The 21,080-nt window shown below is 45.3% G+C and overlaps 2 protein-coding genes across 4 annotated transcripts in view; one reads left to right on the forward strand and one right to left on the reverse strand.

Annotated features, from left to right (window-relative positions):
* Positions 1–21,080, forward strand: part of MAP3K9 (mitogen-activated protein kinase kinase kinase 9) — a 95,485-nt gene that overhangs the window by 44,310 nt on the left and 30,095 nt on the right. For all 3 annotated transcript variants that reach the window (XR_013960143.1, XM_080660525.1, XM_080660526.1), the window contains exons 3-5: positions 9,766–9,946; positions 17,578–17,726; positions 18,648–18,823. Coding sequence is in view for 2 of the 3 variants with exons in the window: in XM_080660525.1 (XP_080516651.1) it covers positions 9,766–9,946; positions 17,578–17,726; positions 18,648–18,823 (506 nt within the window). In the remaining variant the exon portion in view is untranslated. The remainder of the gene's footprint in view (positions 1–9,765; positions 9,947–17,577; positions 17,727–18,647; positions 18,824–21,080) is intronic.
* Positions 7,228–7,926, reverse strand: LOC308244518 (RWD domain-containing protein 4). The gene has a single exon (XM_080660590.1). The coding sequence runs from the start codon at positions 7,912–7,914 to the stop codon at positions 7,348–7,350; it is 567 nt and encodes a 188-aa protein (XP_080516716.1). The 5' UTR covers positions 7,915–7,926; the 3' UTR covers positions 7,228–7,347.

Here is a 21,080-nt window from a genome sequence, read left to right on the forward strand (position 1 = left end):
ATGTAACAATCGCCATTTTCCTGTCGCCTTTTTAGGGACTGTAAATATAGGCATATTCCAGGACTATTGTAAGGCTCTATGTGACCAGCTTCTATTTGTTCTTGTATTAATTCATGAATATAACTTAATTTCTCCTTGGTTAATGGGCACTGATCCACCCATAGAGGTCTATCATCTTTCCATTGTACAGGATCAGCATGAGGGTGAGGAGACTGGGCAGTGACCGATCCTAAAACGGTTGATATCCTATCTGAGTCATTAACTGCTTTCCTTTGCTGGTAATAATACATGCCTGTAAACCTTTTAAAACATCCCGGCCCCATAAGTTGACTGCAATTCCAGAGATGACGTAGGGCTGAAACCATCCTGTCTGTCCTTCCTCATCTCGCCACCTTAACACTGCAGCACTACGTTGTGTGTCATCAGGAACCCCTACCCCCTTAACTGAGCCCATAGCTTCTGCTGTGGACCAACTTGGAGGCCAGAATTCTTTGCTGATAACACTAACATCCGCTCCAGTGTCCACTAGACCCATAAATTGTTTTCCCTCTATTCTTAAATTAATCATAGGACGGGTTTTGCTAATTTCATGTATCCAATAGATGTCCGAGCTTCCAAATCCTTGCATTCCTCTTTTCCTATTTGTAGCCTCACCTTGCTGAACATAAGGTAGAAGTAGTATCTGAGCAATTCTTTGTCCTGGAGTAATTTGCATAACATGATTACATTCTAGTATAACTTTAATTTCTCCTTCATAATCTGAATCAATGACTCCAGGCAGAACAGTTAGTCCTTTCAGAGTGTTTCCACTCCTCCCTAAGATTAATCCTAAAGTTCCCGGTGGCACAGGTCCCCAAATTCCTGTAGGAATAGCTTGCTGAGCAATATCGGGGGTCAAAGTGACCGCTATAGTGCTGTTAACATCCAGGCTTGCGCTTCCTGGAGTTGCTCGGATGAGGGAATCCACTGTGGGCCTTGCAGGGCAGATTTCCCCTATTGATGATGGGGCTGGGGGGCGCCCCTCTGGCGTTTCCTGGCGGTTGACCATGCCCTCTATCTTGATCTAGACTCAGGCTGCCGGTTTCTATGAAATTTCGATCTACACAGACTGGCCCAATGGTTCCCTTTCTGACATCTAGGACACCAAGAGATTGAATCTCTCAGAGGCTGAGTCTTTACGCCTCTCCCTAGAGCGCTGCCTTGCGACCTTCTCGGTTGCCTACATTCCTTTTGGAAATGTCCTGCTTTTCCACACTTATAACACCTTTTATTTCCCACTGTTACTGCAGCAGCGAGTAAATTTGCTTGAAAAGTGCCTGATCCCACTCTCAGAGGCGTCAGACATTTCTTACAGTCAGCATTGGCATTTTCATAAGCTAATTGCTGAATTAAAATATCTCCTGCTGTCTCATGTTGAATCTGTGAGACGAGCCACAAAATCAGAAAATGACCCTGTAGGTCCCTGCATACATTTACTAAAAGCTCCCTCAGGGTCCCCTTTTGCTGGTAAAGCCCACCAAGCTCTCCTTCCACAAAGTCTAATTTGCTCATACGCCTGTTGCACATAATGTAGCTGATTTTGTACATCCATATACTGTCCCAGTCCTGCCAGCATTTCATAAGTTATTTGAGCATTCGGCCCTCCGTTTGCGCGGGCTTGCTCTTGACATTTCTCCAAATATTCTCCCTTCCATAGTAAATAATCTCCTCCATCCAGAGTTGCACGAGCCAGAGAATACCAACCATAAGGAGCTAAGAATGCTTCAGAAATATTATCCATAATTTCTCCTGTAAAAAGAGCCGTTGGACCGTTTTGAACAACGCTTTCTTGCAAAGCTTTTATCATTTTAAAATCAATTTTTTCATGGTGTCTTATTATCTGATTTGGGAGCTGTGGGTCAGCTACTTGTATAACAGGAAAAGTGAGCCTTTCTTCCACCGACATGTCCTTCATTCCTTCTCTGATGGCTCTCTGTATAGATGATTCTGTTGGCGGTGAATTAAATGTTTCAGGGCTAGGACATGGAGGTGGAGGGGGCCATAAAGGCCATTCCTCCAATTTTTCTTCCCGCTCCTCTCTAGGAGCGGAGGGAGCCAGGGGAGGAGACTTCTCCTCAGCCTCTCTAAAAGGCTCTGGCAAACGCAATATTGTGTTCCCCAGGGAGAAACAGTTTGTTGTTGTTTTTTGTTTTTTTTGAGGTAAGTTTTTTCCTGCTGCTGAGCTTTTTTCAAATTTTGACCAACTTTTTGCCAAACATTCGAGATCTAATGTACCTTCTTCAGGAAACCAAGGGTTATATTCTATAACATCAAACAAAAACTATAAAAGAATACCTTCTCAAACTTTCAATTCCTTAAGCATACAAACCAAAAAGTGTATAATAGAATTTACTTTATAACCTAATTCTGCCCCATTAGCCTGGCTGAAAAAGACGTTCCCACCCTACTTACAGATCCGGTTTCTGCAGCTGGTCCTGGGCTTTACGTGCGGTGAATTTCCCTCACCTTTTTCAGTGATCTTTTCCACACCTTTTCTCGGTGTATTTTTCCCTTCCTTTGCTCTATGCGAAAATATCATCCCCTCCAGATGTCCCTGTTCGAAGGCGCCAGATGTGGGAACCCCTTTTCACGTCCCGCGTGGTTCAGGGTTCAGGTTCTGAAGGAGGCCGCACACAAATGAAAGAGACTAGAAAAGTATTAATTTGGGAATATTGGGGGCCAGGTGGGAGCCCACCTCTAGGGGGAGGACTACACCCCGCTCTGGCTTTGCTATCCCTTTTATTAAGGTTATGGGATACACCCATATCCTTTAGGCAGGAAATTCCAATAATAGCCAATCAGCAAGAATTTCCAATAATAGCCAATCAGCAAGAATTTACATAAGACTAACAGGTGGAGGCTGCTTCAGCTACCAATGTCTCAACTAAACAATGAGTGATTAGCTCGACCTTTCAGAGCATTGAAGGTTGACCAGCCTTCCGGATTCCCTTCCACATCTCTCTATTAGTGGGACAATGATCGGTTTCCGGCAATTTAGCAAATCTGAGCCCCTTGTGCTAATGAAGGTGAATAATAAATAAGAAATCTCAAAATGATAAGTCATTATTTGCCATTCAGACATATGGGGGAGTCTCCTCAGTTTTGCTGAGTTTTGAGGGCCTGGCCTCCAGCTAAATGATAGGAGATCATCGCACAAAGCCTTTGTCCCCATCCTGCCCTGCTCATTTCTCCCCCTGATATCCTAGCAGAGGATGGGCTTGAGGCCCTTTTAGATGGTCTGTATTAAATACTGTTGACTCCCATAGAAAGTCATTCAACCGCTCAATATTCATTCATTCTAGTGCTAGTTGGCCTTTATTCCTCTCTAAGGCGTCTAATCTTTTCTTTCTTTCTTTCTTTTTTTTTTTTTAAAGATTTTTTTTTTAATGTATTTTATTGATATTTCACAGAGAGGAAGGGAGAGGGATAGAGAGCTAGAAACATCGATGAGAGAGAAACATCGATCAGCTGCCTCCTGCACACCTCCCACTGGGGATGTGCCCGCAACCAAGGTACATGCCCTTGACCGGAATCGAACCCGGGACCTTTCAGTCCGCAGGCCGACGCTCTATCCACTGAGCCAAACCGGTTTTGGCTAATCTTTTCTTTCTAACCAAGAAACAGGCCTTAGGCTCTGAACTTAGACCAGTAGCAGTATCTAGTGAAACTAATAATATATTTTCATTTTATTTCTTTGTACCTAATATTTAGAATATTTTTTCCATTTGTTATGATATAAAAATTTTTCTTTAAGTAATTAAAGAAAAATATTAAGCTCTAGCTGGTTTGGCTCAGTGGCTAGAGAGCCTCGGCTTTCGGACTGAAGGGTTCTGGGTTCGATTCCGGTCAAGGGCACATGCTGGGTTGCGGGCTTGATCCCCAGTAGGGGGTGTGCAGAAGATAACCAATCAATGATTCTCATCATTGATGTTTCTATCTCTCTCTCCCTTTCGCTTCCTCTATGAAATCAATTTAAAAAAATATTAAGTAAATGGTGTATAGGTAATGCTCTTGAGTTACTGAGGTTTGGAAAACCATGATTATCGTAGAGTCTGTAGCAAAACCTGAGTCCTTATCGGTGCACCCTTTGTCCTGACCTGATGTTCAGTTTTGTCCTGTATCTTTCCGTGCAGCTTTTGGGAGGCCCTTGAAAGATAAGAAAGACGAGCTTACCTTTCCTGCATCCCCCACCAGCACCAGCTGAACGTGTTAGTCACTAGTGAACCTGGCTGAGGTGTTCCTCTTTCCCCAATGTTGTTATCCTCCTTGTTATACACTCAGCTCTCCTTAGTTCCCCAGGGATAGGTAACATTGGGAAGATGCCCCCAGCACCCAGCAACAATAGGATGGGGCAGTGGGGAGTCTGTGAATGATGCACGGGTACTCCTCAAAAAGTTTAACATAGAATCCTATATAATAAGAGCCTAATATGCTAAGTGTCCAGTCATCCATTCGGCCATTCAACCAATAATCTACACTAATAAAAGAGAAATATGCAAATTGACCGTACCTCCACAATGCCACCAGCAAATCAGTGAGCATGCAAATTAACCCAACAAAGATGGCGGGTTAATTTGCATACTCTGGCGCAGAGCGGCCGGGTGGGGCAGGACGCCTGCTATGAGGGGAGGGTGGGGGGCGGAGGGAGCTACAGGAGCAGTGCTCCGGCCGGAGCAGAGAAGACTGAAGGCTCCAGCCAGAGTGAAGACGGAAGGCGGCGGCCAGAGCGAAGGCCTGGGTCCTGGGTGCCGGAGGAAAACCAATGCCAGCAGCCAGGGGAAGGAATCTTCGTGCAATGGGCCTCTAGTATGCTAATGATATGCTAAGGCTGCTTAACTGCTCGCTATGATGTGCACTGACCACCAGGGGGCAGACAGTCAACTGGTCGACCAGTCGCTATGACGTGCACTGACCAGCAGGGGGAAGAAGCTCCGACTGGTAGGTAGGTTAGCTTGCTACTGGGGTCCAGCTGATCAGGACTGAGCGAGACGGGCGGGATACGCCCTGGACCCCTCCTGCGGTCCCTCCCCGGCTGGCCAACTTTTTCTGTGCCTCCCCAGCCCCGATCGTGCACTGGTGGGGTCGCTCGGCCTGGCCTGTGCCCTCTCGCAATCCAGGCTGAGGGACCCCCCCCCCCCCAGTGCAGAATTTTGTACACTGGGCCTCTAGTTATAGATAATCTAGTAATTCTACCCCTACGTATATAACCCAAAGTATTAAAAACAGGTACTCAAAAGAATATATGTACACACATGTTCATAGCACTATTCACAATCATCAAAAGATGGAAACAACACAAATGCCTATTAATGGACAGGTGGATAATATTCCATTGTAGTATATCCATACAATGGAATATTATTCAGCCATAAAAGGAATGAAGCACTGACACAGGCCCTAATGTGGATGAACCTTGAAAACATGCTAAGTGCAGTAACCATATGTGCCACATATTATAGGATTCCATTTATGTGAAGTATCCAGAATAGGTAACTCCACAGAGATAGAAAGCAGATTGGTGGTTGCTAGGGGCTAGGAGGAGGGGAGAATGGGAAACAATTTTTTAATAAGTATGGGGTTTCCTTGGAAGAGTGATGAAAATATTTTGGAACTAGGTAGACGTGGTGGTTGTACAACATTGTGAATGTACTAAGTACTATTGAATTGTTCACGTTGAAAGTTTTAATTTTATGTTATATGAATTTCAATTTTTTTAAAACTTCAGAAAAAGGTAAAGCTTTTACAAACTTTGTAACCATAATTATTACTAGTAATAGATACTTGTTGATACCAGTATGTCAGGATACTGTTGAGAATCCTTGCCTGTAACCATCTGCTGGGTTTACTAGCTGGCTTCTAATTACACTTCTTGTGGCTGAGGGCAGGACACCTCGCCAGGGATTTCTAACTTAGATGCCTTCAGGGCCCAGCCTGTTGGGATAAATGTTTGAGGTTCAGATTCAGACCGTCTATCTCCGGGCTGATTCTTGCCCCATCTCCATCATTCTGCTGTCCCTTTTAAATCAACTGACAGCCTAGACTGTTGTAAAAATCATCTTCAGCATGCCATTCAGTGGCTAAAAATCCTTTTCCTGTAACAGAATCTAAACTTCTCTGCTTCCCATTCCAGCGTAGAGTATGGGGAAGTTTAGCTGGTTCCATGTGCATATGTACTATGAAACTCTTTTTTTAAAAAATATTTTTATTGATTTCAGAGAGGACGGGAGAGGGGGAGATAGAAACATCTATCATGAGAGAGAATCATTGATCGGCTCCCTCCTGCACACCCCCAATTGGGGATTGAGCCTGCAACCTTGGCATATGCCCTGACCAGGAATCAAACCTTGGCCCCCTGGTTCATAGGTTGATGTTCAACCACTGAGCCACACTGGCTGGGCATATACCATAAAACTCTTACCCTCCTCCCCGCTGTGCCTTGGGCCAGCCACCTGGAGATTTGGGGTAACAGGACTAAACCCATAGCCTATGAAAAGGGGGGTCTCTCTGAACCTTTGGTTTAAGGACGGCTCCGGCGAAAACGGCCAGCAGCCGGTGGCCCCTCTATGGAGGTTTGGTGGGCTTCTTCTTGTCACTTTCTTTAGTGTCAGCAACCAGAGTGCACATTTGTCTGCTATCTCTGTTCAAGGAGAGAGAGAGAGAGAGAGAGAGAGAGAGAGAGAGAGAGAGAGAGAGAGAGAGAGAGAGAGAGAGACACAGAAGAACCTGGAAAGATTTTTTTTAAATATATTTTTATTGATTTTTTACAGAGAGGAAGGGAGAGGGATAGAGAGTTAGAAACATCGATGAGAGAGAAACATCGATCAGTTGCCTCCTGCACACTCCCTAGTGGGTATGTGCCCACAACCAAGGTCCATGCCCTTGACCGAAATCGAACCTGGGACCCTTGAGTCCTCAGGCCAACACTTTATCCACTGAGCCAAACCAGTTAGGGCTGGAAAGATTTTTAGTAGATGACATGACGAAAGGTTTTTTTGTTTTTGTTTTCTGTTTTTATTTTTTTTAAGTTAACACTGATTACTTTTTATTCCCCTTATTCCACTGACAAAGCTCAAAAGGTTTCCAAAGTATATTAAACAGTAACATTTCACCTTTTATTAAGGCAAGTTTGTGAAAATAATTTAATACAACCAAATCTCGTCAGGAACTTTCAGCTTAGAACATTTTTATGTAAGAAACATACAAAAAATGGTTTTATAAAAAGCCACCTCAATGCCAGAAGAGAGTGACAAGAGTTTGAACCCAGTGTACTGTTTAAGGATGCTCTTCCCTTGTTTCCAATTCCAAGTGCTAGTCATCATCTTTAGTGCCACTTTTGCTTAAATGCTTCACCACATCCACCCAGTTCCAGCCTCGAGGAAGCTCTCCTTTGTGATCTCTTTTATCTGCCAGCTTACGTTTCTGGGCTTTCGTAAGCTGTTCCTTCTTGTCTTTTTTCTTACTGGATGGGGCTACATTCGGAGTTTCAACTGAGAGGCTATTGCTTATGGATGTCGCAGAGTTCACGGGATGGTGGTTCTCCATGAACTGCGCTTTGTTGTCCTTGGCGTACTCGAACAGCGTGTAGGTCGTGGCGGTGCCGAGGTTGGCTTCCACGGCTTCCTGTAACTTGGCTAATATGCTCTCCTTTATGGCTGAGGATATGGTGTTGTTAAAGAAAGCGTTCATGGATATAATTGGAGGGGTCTGGGGATATGTTTCTGTCCAGGAAACCTCTATGAGGAAGGCTTTGGGATCACCATTTTCACCTATCCTATATTGAAATGAAACCGGACTTAATTCCCGGAAACTTTCATCTCCTTCATATATAGAACGTAATGCTTCCAGTTCCATCTCCTGGTCCTCGTTGGCACTCATTGTGCGGGGCGCGGGCGCGACCACAAAGAGAAACGCGAGCAGTGGCCCCGAGGCCCGGGTGTCCCTGTTCCTTGCCCTCGGCCGGCTGCGGGAGGCACGCCCTTCGCACCGCAGACAGCAGTCACGCGCACCCCTGGCCCTCGGGCAGCGTGAAGCCGCCCGCTGAAGGGCTGAGGGCGCGGAGCCCGAGGCCGTGGCAGGCGCGGCGCCGGTGCCCGGTGCGTGTCTGTTTTCTGTTTTTAATCTGCCCAAGCACTCAGAGGCCTGGACCCTTTCAGGCTCCTGGAAGCAGGGAGTGGGGAGGGCTGTGTCAGGGGAGAGGGTGTGGAGGAAGGACACTTAGTCCATTAGGTTTAGGGAGTGGCTGGCACTGTTTTCTTTTGTGCCTCCAGCTCCGTGGCTGCTTGTAATCCCTCCTTACTGATGATTTTCTGAGAACCACATAGGACTTGGAGACCTTTGGCCCCCATCCTTTCCATGTGGTAACAATTGGACATTTGCTGGGGGTTGGGGGACACAGCAGGAAAAGTACGGTTGTATGACTGCAGGACCTGCCTAAGGCCCTTGCCCTACCTAACACATCCCGGCCCGAGTGGCAGAGAAGCCTTCCTCCTTCCCTGGAATCCTGTGTTCAGAACTCTGAATTCCACGGGGCCAGTGTCTGTCCCCCAAGCGGCTGTGTTTGCCCCGGGCCTGCGGAACCATCCCACTTGTGAAAATGGAGGCTTGCCCTCCGCAGATCCAGGGCGCTCACTCGCTGCCCCCTCCAGCAGAGTTCCTTGGCTTAGCTTACAGCACTGCAGTCAGTTAGCATTGTTGTCCTCTTGGGGGAGATTGGCTTCCACAAGGGCACACTTATCGCTGAAACGGTCCTGTGCGTGAGGTGGCTGCCTCAGCTGCTGTCCGAGGAACGCCAGGATGGCTCCCACACCGCGATGAGCTTGGGAGATGGCCCAGTAGGACCAGTTCAGCCACCAGTTCTTCCTTCCTGGCCATGTTCATAGAGAACATCATGGGTGTGAACGTGTGTGTGCCCTCTGACCCTGTCAGCCAGTTCCCAATGGGTAGGGGGTGAATTCCTGGAATAAGGGGAAATCTCTGTGTTCCAAAATGTGTTTTCTTGAGAGCTTAAATAAAGTACCTTGAATTGGTTCATGGAAGCTACCCAGATACTGAAACCTTGGAGATCCAATGTGCACCTCCATTCCTTGTGGGCTGAGAAAGGACTCTAGGTTATCATTGTACCTCAGTGTGTGAAGCCGTTGCTTCCTGATGTGTTGTAAAGTGAGCTTATGCGTTTATATGTGTGTGTGGGTACTTTCAATGATAGCGTTATTTAGATATTATTCATATACCATGAAGTCTAGGTTATAGCCCAGCGGTGCTCTGGCCGACAGAAAGCCCAAGTATCCCCTCCTCAGAGGGGTCAGCTGTGACCTCAACTCCTTCCTTAGGGGTGAGTGGGCCGCAGGTTATAAGATTAAGAGAGAAGGCTCTTGAGTCAGGCTGCGTGAGTGTCAGCCCTAGCTTATTTGGTGGGTGGCCTTGGAAAATGTAATGGTGCCAAAGTTGTTTCCTCACCTCAGTTTCCTCTGTGAAACAGAGATGGCAGTAGTCCCCACCTCATAAGGCTTTGTGTGGTTTGGAGATAATGCTGATAAAAGACTTGGCATAAAAATGGTGCCTCGTAGGTGTTTCGAGTGACGGCTCTGACCATCAGTCAGTCCGTGGTAGCTGCATGATGGAGCCTGCACAGGAGAGGACAGTAGGTCCATGAGGGCTCTGTTTTTGATGGTTTCCCTGTGACTAATGCAGACTCTCTGGTTTCTTTGTATTCCTTTCCTTGCCCAGTACTGATCCTCCAGAAGGTGGAGAATGGAGACCTCAGCAACAAGATTCTGAAGATCACCGACTTCGGCCTGGCTCGGGAATGGCACCGAACCACCAAGATGAGCGCGGCAGGGACATATGCTTGGATGGCCCCCGAAGTCATTCGTGCCTCCATGTTTTCCAAAGGCAGCGATGTGTGGAGGTAAAGTGCAGGAGTGCAGGGTCAGTGTCCCCCAGGTCTGTTTTGGCTGCACAGACGCTTCGGGACTTGGAGAATTGAGGTTGCATAGACTCCCAGGAACCCCAAGTAGGTCTGAGTGACCCCTTCAGAGCAATCTACACTAATTCCCGAGTTGCCAGGGGACAGTTTCCAATGCCTTCATCTGCCAGACGTCCCTCCAGTGCTGTGGCAAGTGCACATCTATGCTGGCCCCTCTCTGTCAGTGATTGCTCCCTAGGGAAGATCAGGGGCAGTGTGTGCTGTAAGGGGGTGAGGGCACTCAGTCACTCCTGGAGACCTTCACCAGGGTCACCCTGGCTTGCTTAGCAACAGTGGCTCTTTCTGCTGGACTCATCCTCACTATAAGCTCCTGGGACCATAAGTATTCACTGTGCTGTCTCTTTTTTCTTGGCGGCTGGATATTATCCTTTCCAGTTATCCGGTTAACCTTTTTAGTCTGTCTGTTGATGTGGATATAGGAGTAGGAAAAGACAGGACCAAGCATGTGCCCAGAAATGCATAGTCACAGATTGGACCAGCCATCTGCCTAATAAATATCAGCCCACGGGGTCACTTTTGTATTCCTTTTAAAAGGAATACAAGTTTTTGTGTGAACATATGGGTCTAAAACTCTTGTCCTCACTGATGGGAGGATGAGCATCTACAGAGCATGCAGCCCGTGGCCGTGAGACTGTAGCATCACCTTGGTACGCAAAAGAAAGGACTATAGGTTATCGTTGTACCTCAGTCTGTGAAGTAGTTGCTTCCTGATGTATTGTAAAGTGAGCTTATGTGTTTGTATGTATGTGTATTTTTAATAACAGCGTTATTGAGATATTCACATTTACCCTTTAAAAAGCATGACAGTGGTTTTTAGTAAATTTACAAAGATTTATACCAGTCACCATTGTTATTAGTTTCCTAGGACTGCTATAACAAATTACCAAAAACCTGGTGGCTTAAAACTGTAGAAATTTATAGCTTGGGGACCAGAAGTCTACAATTAGTGTCAATAGGGCCACACCCCCTCCCAGAGACTCTAGGGGAGATTCTGTTTCAAATAAGGCTTCTGGGTATGAAGACATGGACATAACTTTTTAGGGTCACCATTCAACCTAGTATAACCACTATCTATTTTCAGAATATTTTTATTTCCCAAAAAAGAAACCTGATACCCATTAGAAGTCATTTTCTAATCTGCCCTGGCAACCACTAACTTTCTATCTCTAGGGGGCTATTCTGGACATTTCATACAAATGGGATCATATAATGTATGGTCTTTTGTGACTGGCGTCTTTCATTTAGCATAATGTTTTCAAGGTGTATCCATGTGTTAGCATGCATCAAAACTTCATTCCTTTTATAGCTGAATAATATTTCATTTATGGATATACCACAATTTGTGTATCCATTATTCATCAGTTGATGGACATTTGGGTTGTTTCCACTTTTTGGCTCAGTGCTGCTATGGACACCTGTGTACAAGTTTTTGTGTGAACATATGTTATCAGTTCTCTTGGGTATATACTGAGGAGCGAAATTGCTGAGTCACGTGGTAATTCTATGTTTAACTTTTTGAGGAACTGCCAAGATATTTATCTTTCTCTGATTGGCTTATTTCGCTTAGCATAATGCTCTCCAGGTCCATCCATGCTGTTGCAAATGATAAGGGTTCTTTCTTTTATACAGCACCATAGTATTTCATTGTGTAGATGTACCACAGTTTTTTAATCCACTCATCTGCTGATGGGCACTTAGGCTGTTTCCAAATCCTAGCTGTGGTGAATTGTGCTGCTAGAAATGTATTTCTTTTCAGGAGTAGTCCGGTTAGACCAGGCTGGTGGGGCAGTGTGCCCTGTGAGATCGTTCAGGAACCCAGGCTCTTTCCGGTCTCTCAGTGCTGTCTGAATGGTTACATCTGAGTTGACTGTTGCTTCTGCGTTACAGTGTGCAGAGAAGGGGAACGAGAGCTTATCCATGGCAAGCAGTTTGTCTTTAATTAGGAGATGACCCAGAAGGTGTGCGCATCTCCTCTGTGCACACCCCCATTGCCTGCTCTAGGTTATGTATGCACACCTGGCTCCAAGGGAGGCAGACAAATGTAGGCTGGACAACCATGTGCCCAGCTAAAGCTCTTATTATGGAAGAAGGAGAGGATGGATTCCTGGGGACAATCAACCACTTGCCACACTCAACTTCATCTTAACTTTCTTCATGGGACAACATGACTTCTCAGTAGCATGATTGTTTTCTACTTTCTACATTCCTGCTAGCCTCTTCTCTGAAATCATTCAGGATTAATTGCCACACATTCCCAAGATTTCTGTTGCTGCAATGATTTGGGCAGCGTTGCCTCTGGATACCAGGTACATTCTTAGAGGAAGGGCAAACCCAAATGCCTAATGTCAGATCTCATAGTGATAGAAATCCAGGCAAGGAAGGGCAAGGCCATTGCAGGGCTCTGGAAGGAACAAGGCAGAACCTTTCAGCTTTTACCCCAAGTGTCCTTGTTCCAAGGCTAACCTCCAGGTCTTGCCCTGAAACCACACATCCTGAAAGCAGGCGTGAGGAGCCTCTGGGGAGAGGCATCTGATGATGTTATTCTACTACCTGAAGGGAGTAACTTGGAGGTAAACTTCAGACCAACTGCACTTTGGATGAGGTGTCTTGGAATTTGTCTCATGGTCTGCTCTGCCGGTGGGTCTCTGGATTAGGATTGTTCCCAGAGCTCAAGCCTCCTGACTCAGCGTGGTTGGTGAATGTGGTTTGAAAACATAATTCACCCTGTTTCTTTCTAGCTTCCTTAGCTTCTTCCCTGCTTCAGTATTTCTTTCTAGGACACAATCTATTGAACCCATTAAATGAGCCTTTTATCTTTTTCTCCTCAAGCCTGCTCATCTAAGTGGCTCTAAATGATCTTGCATCTTTACCAGAAGAAAACATGTGCCCATTGCTATTCATACAGCACACATACACTGGTAGCAGTATTTACCGCCTACGAATGCTTACGGGCCAGGCTCAGTACTGAATGCTGTGCATCGTTTATCTCATGTGTGGGATGAAATGGAGGCATTTTATTGATCATTGTAAGTTTCTAAAGTTACAGTAGTAAAATGGGTTCACTATAGAAAAAAAAAATTAGAAAATATGGATAAACAAAGAAAAAAGAAAAAGAAAGTCACCCACAACTTACTTCTAAAGATAACCTATATTAATATTTTGGTGTACTCATTCCTGTTTACATGCTCATCCACTCAGCCCTTAAAATGGATTATTCTGTTTTTTAAGCTACTTTTTAAATATAATATTGCCTGAGCATATCAATAAATATTTTTTGCCAGTAAAAATATCAATATATATGTTACATAAATACGTTAGTAAATATGTCATCATTTTGAATGAGGATCCAGCTAACCACAAGAAGAATTATATGCTACTTCACAGTTTACAAAGTGTTTTCACATATTGTAAGTTCAGTTGTTTTTGCCAAAGATTAAACAGTCAGTGAGGTTCCTGAATGTGGGGTCACAACTGATTACCAAATGCAAGAGCCCATTCAGGGGGCACCTCTCCTTTTAGGGCATGGACCCCTAAGTTGACAGTTATCCCTAATAAACAAGTTATCTCTAATTTAGAGATAACACAGGTTAAGAAGAAAAACAGTCCTTGGTCCAGTTCAGGTGCAGAATTGCTGTGCCTTTGGTTGGGAAGGGTTGCTATCACTCAGATGCTTTTCTTCAAGTTGAAAAAAATAAAACACCCGCCCCCCACCTTTGACCATACCCAACAGGGGAAGGTTACCACACCCCTGGAGGTGGCTAGTGAGTGACACCGGCTGAGTTCCCTGAGGGCAGCACTGTGGGGGCTGGCGGTTCTCTGTGGGGGAGGGGCTCCCAGGCAGTGTTTTAGTGGGTACTTCCAGGCTGCTTGTAAATGGTCTTGGAAGGATCTCTTGACCTTTCCTTTCAATCCCAGGAGGGCAACAAATTAGGCTAAACTTGAGGTAAATCAGTGGGCTTCTGCCCACCTCTCCCTGGGGCTCAGACCCAACTAACGCGTATATCTCCAATTTCTTTCTTGGACTCTATTCCTGTGAAAGGAACACCAAGACTTCATTTATATCACCCACCTTCTGTTACAAAAATAAGCAGGAGCATTGCCAGAGGAAAACTTGGACTGGTTGAGTCATCCCCGGAAAGGCTTCTTCCAAAAGGCTGGTGTCCTTCAGCAAGGCTCTCTCTACACACGGTGGGCTCTCCCCAGCTCCCCCCAGCCACTCTCACTTCAGGTCCTCTCCAAGGGCAGCACAGATGTTTGCTCACCACAGAAGGTGATTTCTGGATGAGGAGCAGTTGTTATTCTCTGCTCTGCGAGGTGTAGGGGAGGCTGTCTTGGTACAGATGAGGGAACAGGTCTGGAGACATGAACTTGCTTTTCCAAAGGTCACATGGCTGGTAAGTGGTAAAGCAGGCATTTGACTGAAGTCTGTCTCAGTCTTTCTTGGGGGGAGTAGTCCTCCCATTTCACTTAGTTGTAGAGCCCTTCAAACGGAATGGAATGCTGATGCCCAAAGAAGCCAGCCAGGTATGAGCAGAGCTGCTCTTGTTAAGCCGAGCGGTGCCTGGCTCCTCCCTTTTCCAGGTGGCCTGAGACTTCTCCATGGGTCACACAGGGCTCCGCGTGAGAACCATCACCCGGGGGATGCTAGGACACAAAAGAGGATGCATGTTTGGATCTTTGAAACTCGACTGTCTTTCCAGGTGGTTAGGGTTCAGACCCCATTTGTCTTTGCCTGGATGGGAGAAAGAGGTTCTTTGGGACTGTGGGTGTTCCTTCCTCAGGGTGGAGGTGGGCAGTAATGCCAAGGGCAAGCAAGAGGAAAGTCACTCTAACCTAGGAATCTAATCAGCAGTGCTGGGAGTTCACTTGGTAAAAGCTGCCCCACATGAGCTCTGTCTGGGTGGTCACATTAAAGGTCTGGTAGGAAGAATAATAGTGCAATTCTTGGTGGTATTCAGGGCTTACTCTAGGGTACCCAGTGCACCCTGCAGGACCATCTCACCAGGCACTCACTCCCACACCCCTCCACCAACTCACTCACTAAATGAGTGCCTACTATGTACCAGAGCCTGAGCCAGGCCCTGAGAATGCAGATTAAACACTACTATCCCTGCCTCTAGGAGCCCATAGGCTGGTGAACAAACAACTACACTATGTGGCAGCCCAAACAAAGGCTGTGTAACACCTGGAGGTGTTAGGCAAGGCTTCCTAACGTGCCCAATTGTTCCCATCAGCCTCAGTCTAAAATCCAACACCTTGTCCAGACAAGACTCTTGGAACTGTCTATCAGGCTTTTTCCTGTCAAATACATCAAGTGTTTGGAGGGGTCACTGGGGTAAAGCCATTCTTTAAGGAGACTAGCCAGACCACTCTGAGGGTCCATCTGTAGGGATCCCCTGGCTGCCCTGGCTCATGGGTTGGCACATTGTTGCTCTTTGGGGCCATGCCAGACCACTTGGGCTTCTTTAAAGACAAGTTCATGTGCTTGTACGTGCTGATCCCTGTCTCTGGAGCACTAACTCTTCTTTCACTCAGCATTCAAGGTTTAGCTCACGGTTTAGCAATCTCCCATCCCACCCTGGTCTGGTTTGGGTGTCCCTTCTTTGTGCTCTCTTAGTATCTCTGTTGTGACTCATTTCTTCATATTCTAATTGATGTTCTTTCTGTTCTTCTCACTAATCTCTTTGTGAATGAGATCTATATCTTTTTTTTTTTTTTAATTTTCACCCAAGGATATGTTTTTATTGAAGGGAGAGGGAGAGAGAAGAAACATTGACCCATTTGCCTCCCATACTCACCCTAACTGGGGATCTGAACCTGCAACCTGAGTAGGTGCCCTGACCAGGAATCAAACCCAAGACCTTTCAGCGTATGGGACGACACTGTAACCAACTGAGCCACACCAGCCAGGGCAAGATCTGTATCTTTTATCCTGTATCCTAGTGTGTGGCATTGAGCTTGATGCATAATAAATATTTAATAGATGTTTAAAATGAATGAATAAATGGTGGTGCATTTGAATTGGATCTTGAAAGACTATTAGAGTTTACCAGGCAGAGAAATGGTAGAAAGGCATTCTAGAGAGAAAGAATGGAAAGGTGGTTCAGGGTCCACCATGACTTACCTCATGTATGCCCTTAATATATGCTGCTCAACCTATCTAGAGCTTGCTTTCCTCATCTGCAAAATGATGATGAAACTTACCTTGCAGGTTTGTTGTAGGGATTCAAGATGGTGTTTGTAAATGGCATAGCACCCTGCACATGCCAGGTACCAGGATAAAATAGATACTGGGTTCTTTCTTCCTTTTTATTATTTAATTAATACGACTTTTTGTTGTTTGTAAACTACTGATGAATATTTTAAAATTTGAGGTTTGTGTTGAAAATATGAAAAGAGCCACTGTTCCAACCATTCATGGCCTTACATTTCCTTGTCCTGACTCATTCCTGGAAGGATTGAACACTCCATATTTTGTCTAGTTCTGATTGTGAACTGGTAGAATAGTTATTCTGCTGAGCTCTGTGCTCCTCATTCTCTGGCTCCTAGGACCTGTGAAAAGAAATTTTTCATGTAGACTTGCAAGGTAGGGAGGGAGCTCTGACGTCCTCACAGCTGGTGATCTGCTGTGCTCCGCTGGTGCAGGCCACCCTGGCGAAACATCCCCTTTGAATTAGTCAGTGGTGTCCATTAAGGACTCACACTGATGGGGGCAGGAATCTATTCAACCTAGTGGGCATTAAAGAAACCTTTTTAAAGATTTTAGGGGAAAAAAATCTGTTTGTTTGAAGTGGTCAGCTTTCTGTGTTTCCAGGGCTAAAATATATACACTGGTGGCCAGATTATGATCTCTGAACGCACAATAATCTGGCCACTAATATATATATTTTAGAGGCCTGGTGCATGAATTCGTGCATGGGTGGGGTCCGGCCAGCCTGGCCAGGGGGAGGGGACATGGGCGGTTAGCCGGCCTGCCTGCTGGTCGAACTCCTGGTCAAGGGGACAATTTGCATATTAGCCTTTTATTATATAGGATATACACTGAGTGGCCAGATTATTATGCATTCAGAGATCATAATAATCTGGCCACTCAGTGTGTGTGTGTGTGTGTGTGTGTGTGTGTGTGTGTGTGTTTATTTGTGACTAAAGCCAAATTTTTTTTTAAAACAGAAAATAATGTATTTTGGGGAGGCTGCCCCTTCTCCCAGTTTATTACATTAACAATAAAACTACAAAATAGCTGTGGCCCTTGAGCACTGATTTAAACACTAGAGGAGCTCATTTAATGTCATGAGTCTGGAGAGACTGCCAGTGTTATTTACCCTTTACAGGTGAGGAATTTGAGGAGCAGACTTTGAAACCAAGTGTGCCTGACTCCAGAGTTTTTACTTTCTGCCAGAAGGCCTTATGGTCCCCCTTTCATATTACGTTATGACGTCCATTTTGTTAGTCTCCCTACATGCTGGAGAGCATGTGGCATGCTCAGCAAGCACGCATGAATGAACTATTTCAGTGCAGTTGCACCTGTGGTTAACACGTCTTCTTCTCCCTAGCTATGGGGTGCTGCTTTGGGAGCTACTGACTGGTGAGGTGCCCTTCCGAGGGATCGATGGCTTGGCAGTCGCTTATGGAGTAGCCATGAACAAACTCGCCCTCCCCATCCCTTCTACATGCCCAGAACCTTTTGCCAAACTCATGGAAGGTAAGTGATCCCTCGCCAGGACAAAACTGGAGACAGTTCACCTTCCTATCTGCACTTGATAGATTTTGGCCAATTTGCAGGATCAGTTACTGAAAGAGGAGATGAAGTATTAGTAACTCAAGGAGGAATCCTATGGGTGGTTGGAAGAGCTACTTCAAGATGATGTTAGTGCCCTGATAGTTGATGTCATAGCTGTCCCTTCTGTCCTTCTCCAGTGACTGTAGATCTTAACTTAGTAACTAAAGCCTGCTATCCAGTTCTTCATTATATTATTAACTCAAATGAAGAAGTATAGCAGCTTTTATTTTAGGACCTCTGCATGTCTTACATGTAGAAATAAAGAGCACCTGAGAAGAAAGGAACTCTCAAAGTCATCTAGTCAAATCCTACAATTTTGTGAGAAATCCAAAGCAGAGAAAAGCTAAGTGGATGGGTGGCCACTCCATTAGTAAGAGCTGAGCTAAAAGTAGAAAGAATTTATTTTTCCTGACTCCTGTTCCAGTGCTGTTGATTGTTGCCTTCTCAATTGCCCATTGAGGTGGAGAAGGGTAGCTCATTGGAAAATTGAGGCCGAAGGTGTAGTTACCCACTGTAGACTGGAATCGTGAGTAACTGGATAAAGTGTGGCCGTGAACTTCACACAAGGGAACTCTTTGAACTTGCCTTTCTCGTGCTGAATCAATAGTCACCATTGGATGGGTGTACAAGTGCAGCATTTTCTTTCCAAATTCGCCCTCTTTGATTGTGATGCTGGGCACCTGGCTTTACTTCCTAAGCCCTGTTTGTGGACCTAAATCCCAGCCTCTGTTTCTGGAAGGAGAAATGAGAGGTAGTTGTCTGGTAAATGAGGTCATAATATCCTAAGTCTAACATTTGCCTCTGTCCATTCATGCTTTTTGTCTGCTCACGTGCTCCATGAAGATTGCTGGAATCCCGACCCCCATTCACGACCACCCTTCACAAATATCCTGGACCAGCTAACTACCATAGAGGAGTCTGGTTTCTTTGAAATGCCCAAGGACTCCTTCCACTGCCTGCAGGATGACTGGAAACATGAGATTCAGGAGATGTTTGACCAACTCAGGGCCAAAGAAAAGGTAAGAGAAAAAAGATAAAGTCATGCATTGGATCAGTGAGCCTTCTCTGCTGGGGCCTCTGGACAGATCCTGACACGACCACCTTCCTGCTTGGTTTGCAATAACAGGGCAGCTCTTTAGTTCCCGGCTTTGCATGGAAAGAATTCTCCAGGCCTCAGGTGAGACCTGAAATGGTATAGACCTTTTCTTTTGGAAATAAGGCAGGAATAAGCAGGGGGCGTCGGAGCCAAAGCTCTCCTTGAGCCTATCTACTTCATTGTCCAAACTGAGGGAGCACACCATTGGGCAAGTACAAATGTGGTGTCTCACCTGCCAGCTGAAAATGCAAAAGGGTTCTCAAAAGGTTTCTTGGCTTTGCAATGGACTTGTCGAGGGGTTAGCTTGATACAAGGATACTTCAACATTGAGAACAGTTATCAGAACACCTTGCCAGTGTCTTTTGGTATCAGAATCAGAAATAGCATGTGGGCTAAAAATACTATGGATCTGAAATTGTTTGGCATTTTTCATGTTTTTGTGAAAAGGGCTGGCAACCAGGGAGTTCAGAGACTTAGCCAGGTGGAAATCCATCTTCCTGTTTTGTGGCCGTTCCGTAAATGTCCCCTCTCTATGCCCTTGGTGCAGTCAGTGTCCCCACAGGTAAAGTTAATCAAAGCAGCTGTGTTGCTTTATACTGCAGGGGCGGAACTAAATCTAAGGGCTACAGTTAGGGCCAGGAGGGAGGTCTATATATAGACCTGGTTAATTTCTCTTTCCCTTCTCACTCCCCACCATGGGAATTTGGGAAGCAATATGATAATAATAGTAGCTAAAATTACACATATCTTTATGACTTCCCAGTTCTTTCACTTGAAAGGTCTGCTAAGACCTTTTCATCCTTTTTATCCAGGAGTCTTATGCCCCTGCCACCAGCATGTAGGGCAGGTGTCATTATCTTTTTCTTCTCAGGACTGAGGGTCAGTGACTTGTCTAGGTAAGTGGGGAACCAGAAACTTCAACCTGAGTCTTCTGATTCCCAAATCATCCCCTTCCCAGTATCATTATTGTTCCCTAAACAAATGACTTCAACATCATTTCCGGAGCTGAGGTAACGAGACTGAACTCTTTTTATTCAGCAGAGCAGTCCTAAACTTGATACTGTTTGACAGGTCAGTGAGCATTCTGCAGGGGAATGGAGTGAGCTGATGACGAATCTTTAAGGATCTCAGGGGGAGCGGGGGAGAGACCTGCACTGACCATTGAGCAGAATGATTAAAAGAAACTGTTCCAACTAGAAAACTGCAGAGTTCCTGGCCTTTTGTTAGATTGCTAAATCGCTGACTCTCAGTTATTTCTTTTAATTAATGAAATTATAAGGGTACCAGCCAATAAAAAAAAAAAGAAAGTTGGATTTTGTCAATAAGTAGTTACTAGTCAAACCCATTCTCACAATAGCTAACATTCGTAGAGCAGGTACTATGTGCTGTGGTCTGTTATTTATTTATATGAATTCTTACATAATCATACGTAACGAGATAATAATTGTCTTATGTTATACAACCCTGTGAAGTTGGTGCTATTAACTCCCTATCACAGATGAGGCCCATAGTAAATTGCCCAAGGCCACAATTCAGGCAGTTTGTTCAGAGTCCTTGCTCTTAACTATCACGCTGTGATGCCTCTCCTCATAAGGCTCATAGTTGGGCAAGTGAGGGTAAGATGAATAATGAGCTTTGTCTCTGGAGTGATTCCTCTTACGTTATTGTATGTAGACAATATGATTGGCACACTATGAGGCTGACCTCTCAGAGGTGTTTCATAAGAAGGGTATTTATCATGTTTGAGGTTCTTCCAGGTATATGGTGCCCTAGGCGAGTACTCTGTGAATGTCTTGGTTTCCTGTGTGATTCAGCTTATTCTTCAGGTTGGCTCAGCCTACTGCTTCTAGGTATTGGAACCTGGCTTGGTCTCTGGACTGGGGTTGGGGTTCCCTTAAAGCAGTGGTTCTCAACCTTTCTAATGCCATGACCCTTTAATACAGTTCCTCATGTTGTGGTGACCCCCAACCATAAAATTATTTTCGTTGCTACTTCATAACTGTAATTTTGCTACTGTTATGAATCGTAATGTAAATATCTGTGTTTTATGATGGTCTTAGGCGACCCTGCTAGCGGTTCTCAACCTGTGGGTCGCGACCCACAGGTTGAGAACCGCTACTGTAGAGCCTAAGACCACTGGAAAACACAGATATTTACATTACGATTCATAACAGTAGCAA

This window comes from Plecotus auritus (genome assembly GCF_963455305.1).
Source record: "Plecotus auritus genome assembly, chromosome: 1".
Classification (NCBI taxonomy): domain Eukaryota; kingdom Metazoa; phylum Chordata; class Mammalia; order Chiroptera; family Vespertilionidae; genus Plecotus; species Plecotus auritus.

What these genes read in the sequence shown, in the direction of transcription:
- LOC308244518 (XM_080660590.1), bottom strand. Translation starts at nt 7,914, where the DNA reads ATGAGTGCCAACGAGGACCAGGAGATGGAACTGGAAGCATTACGTTCT.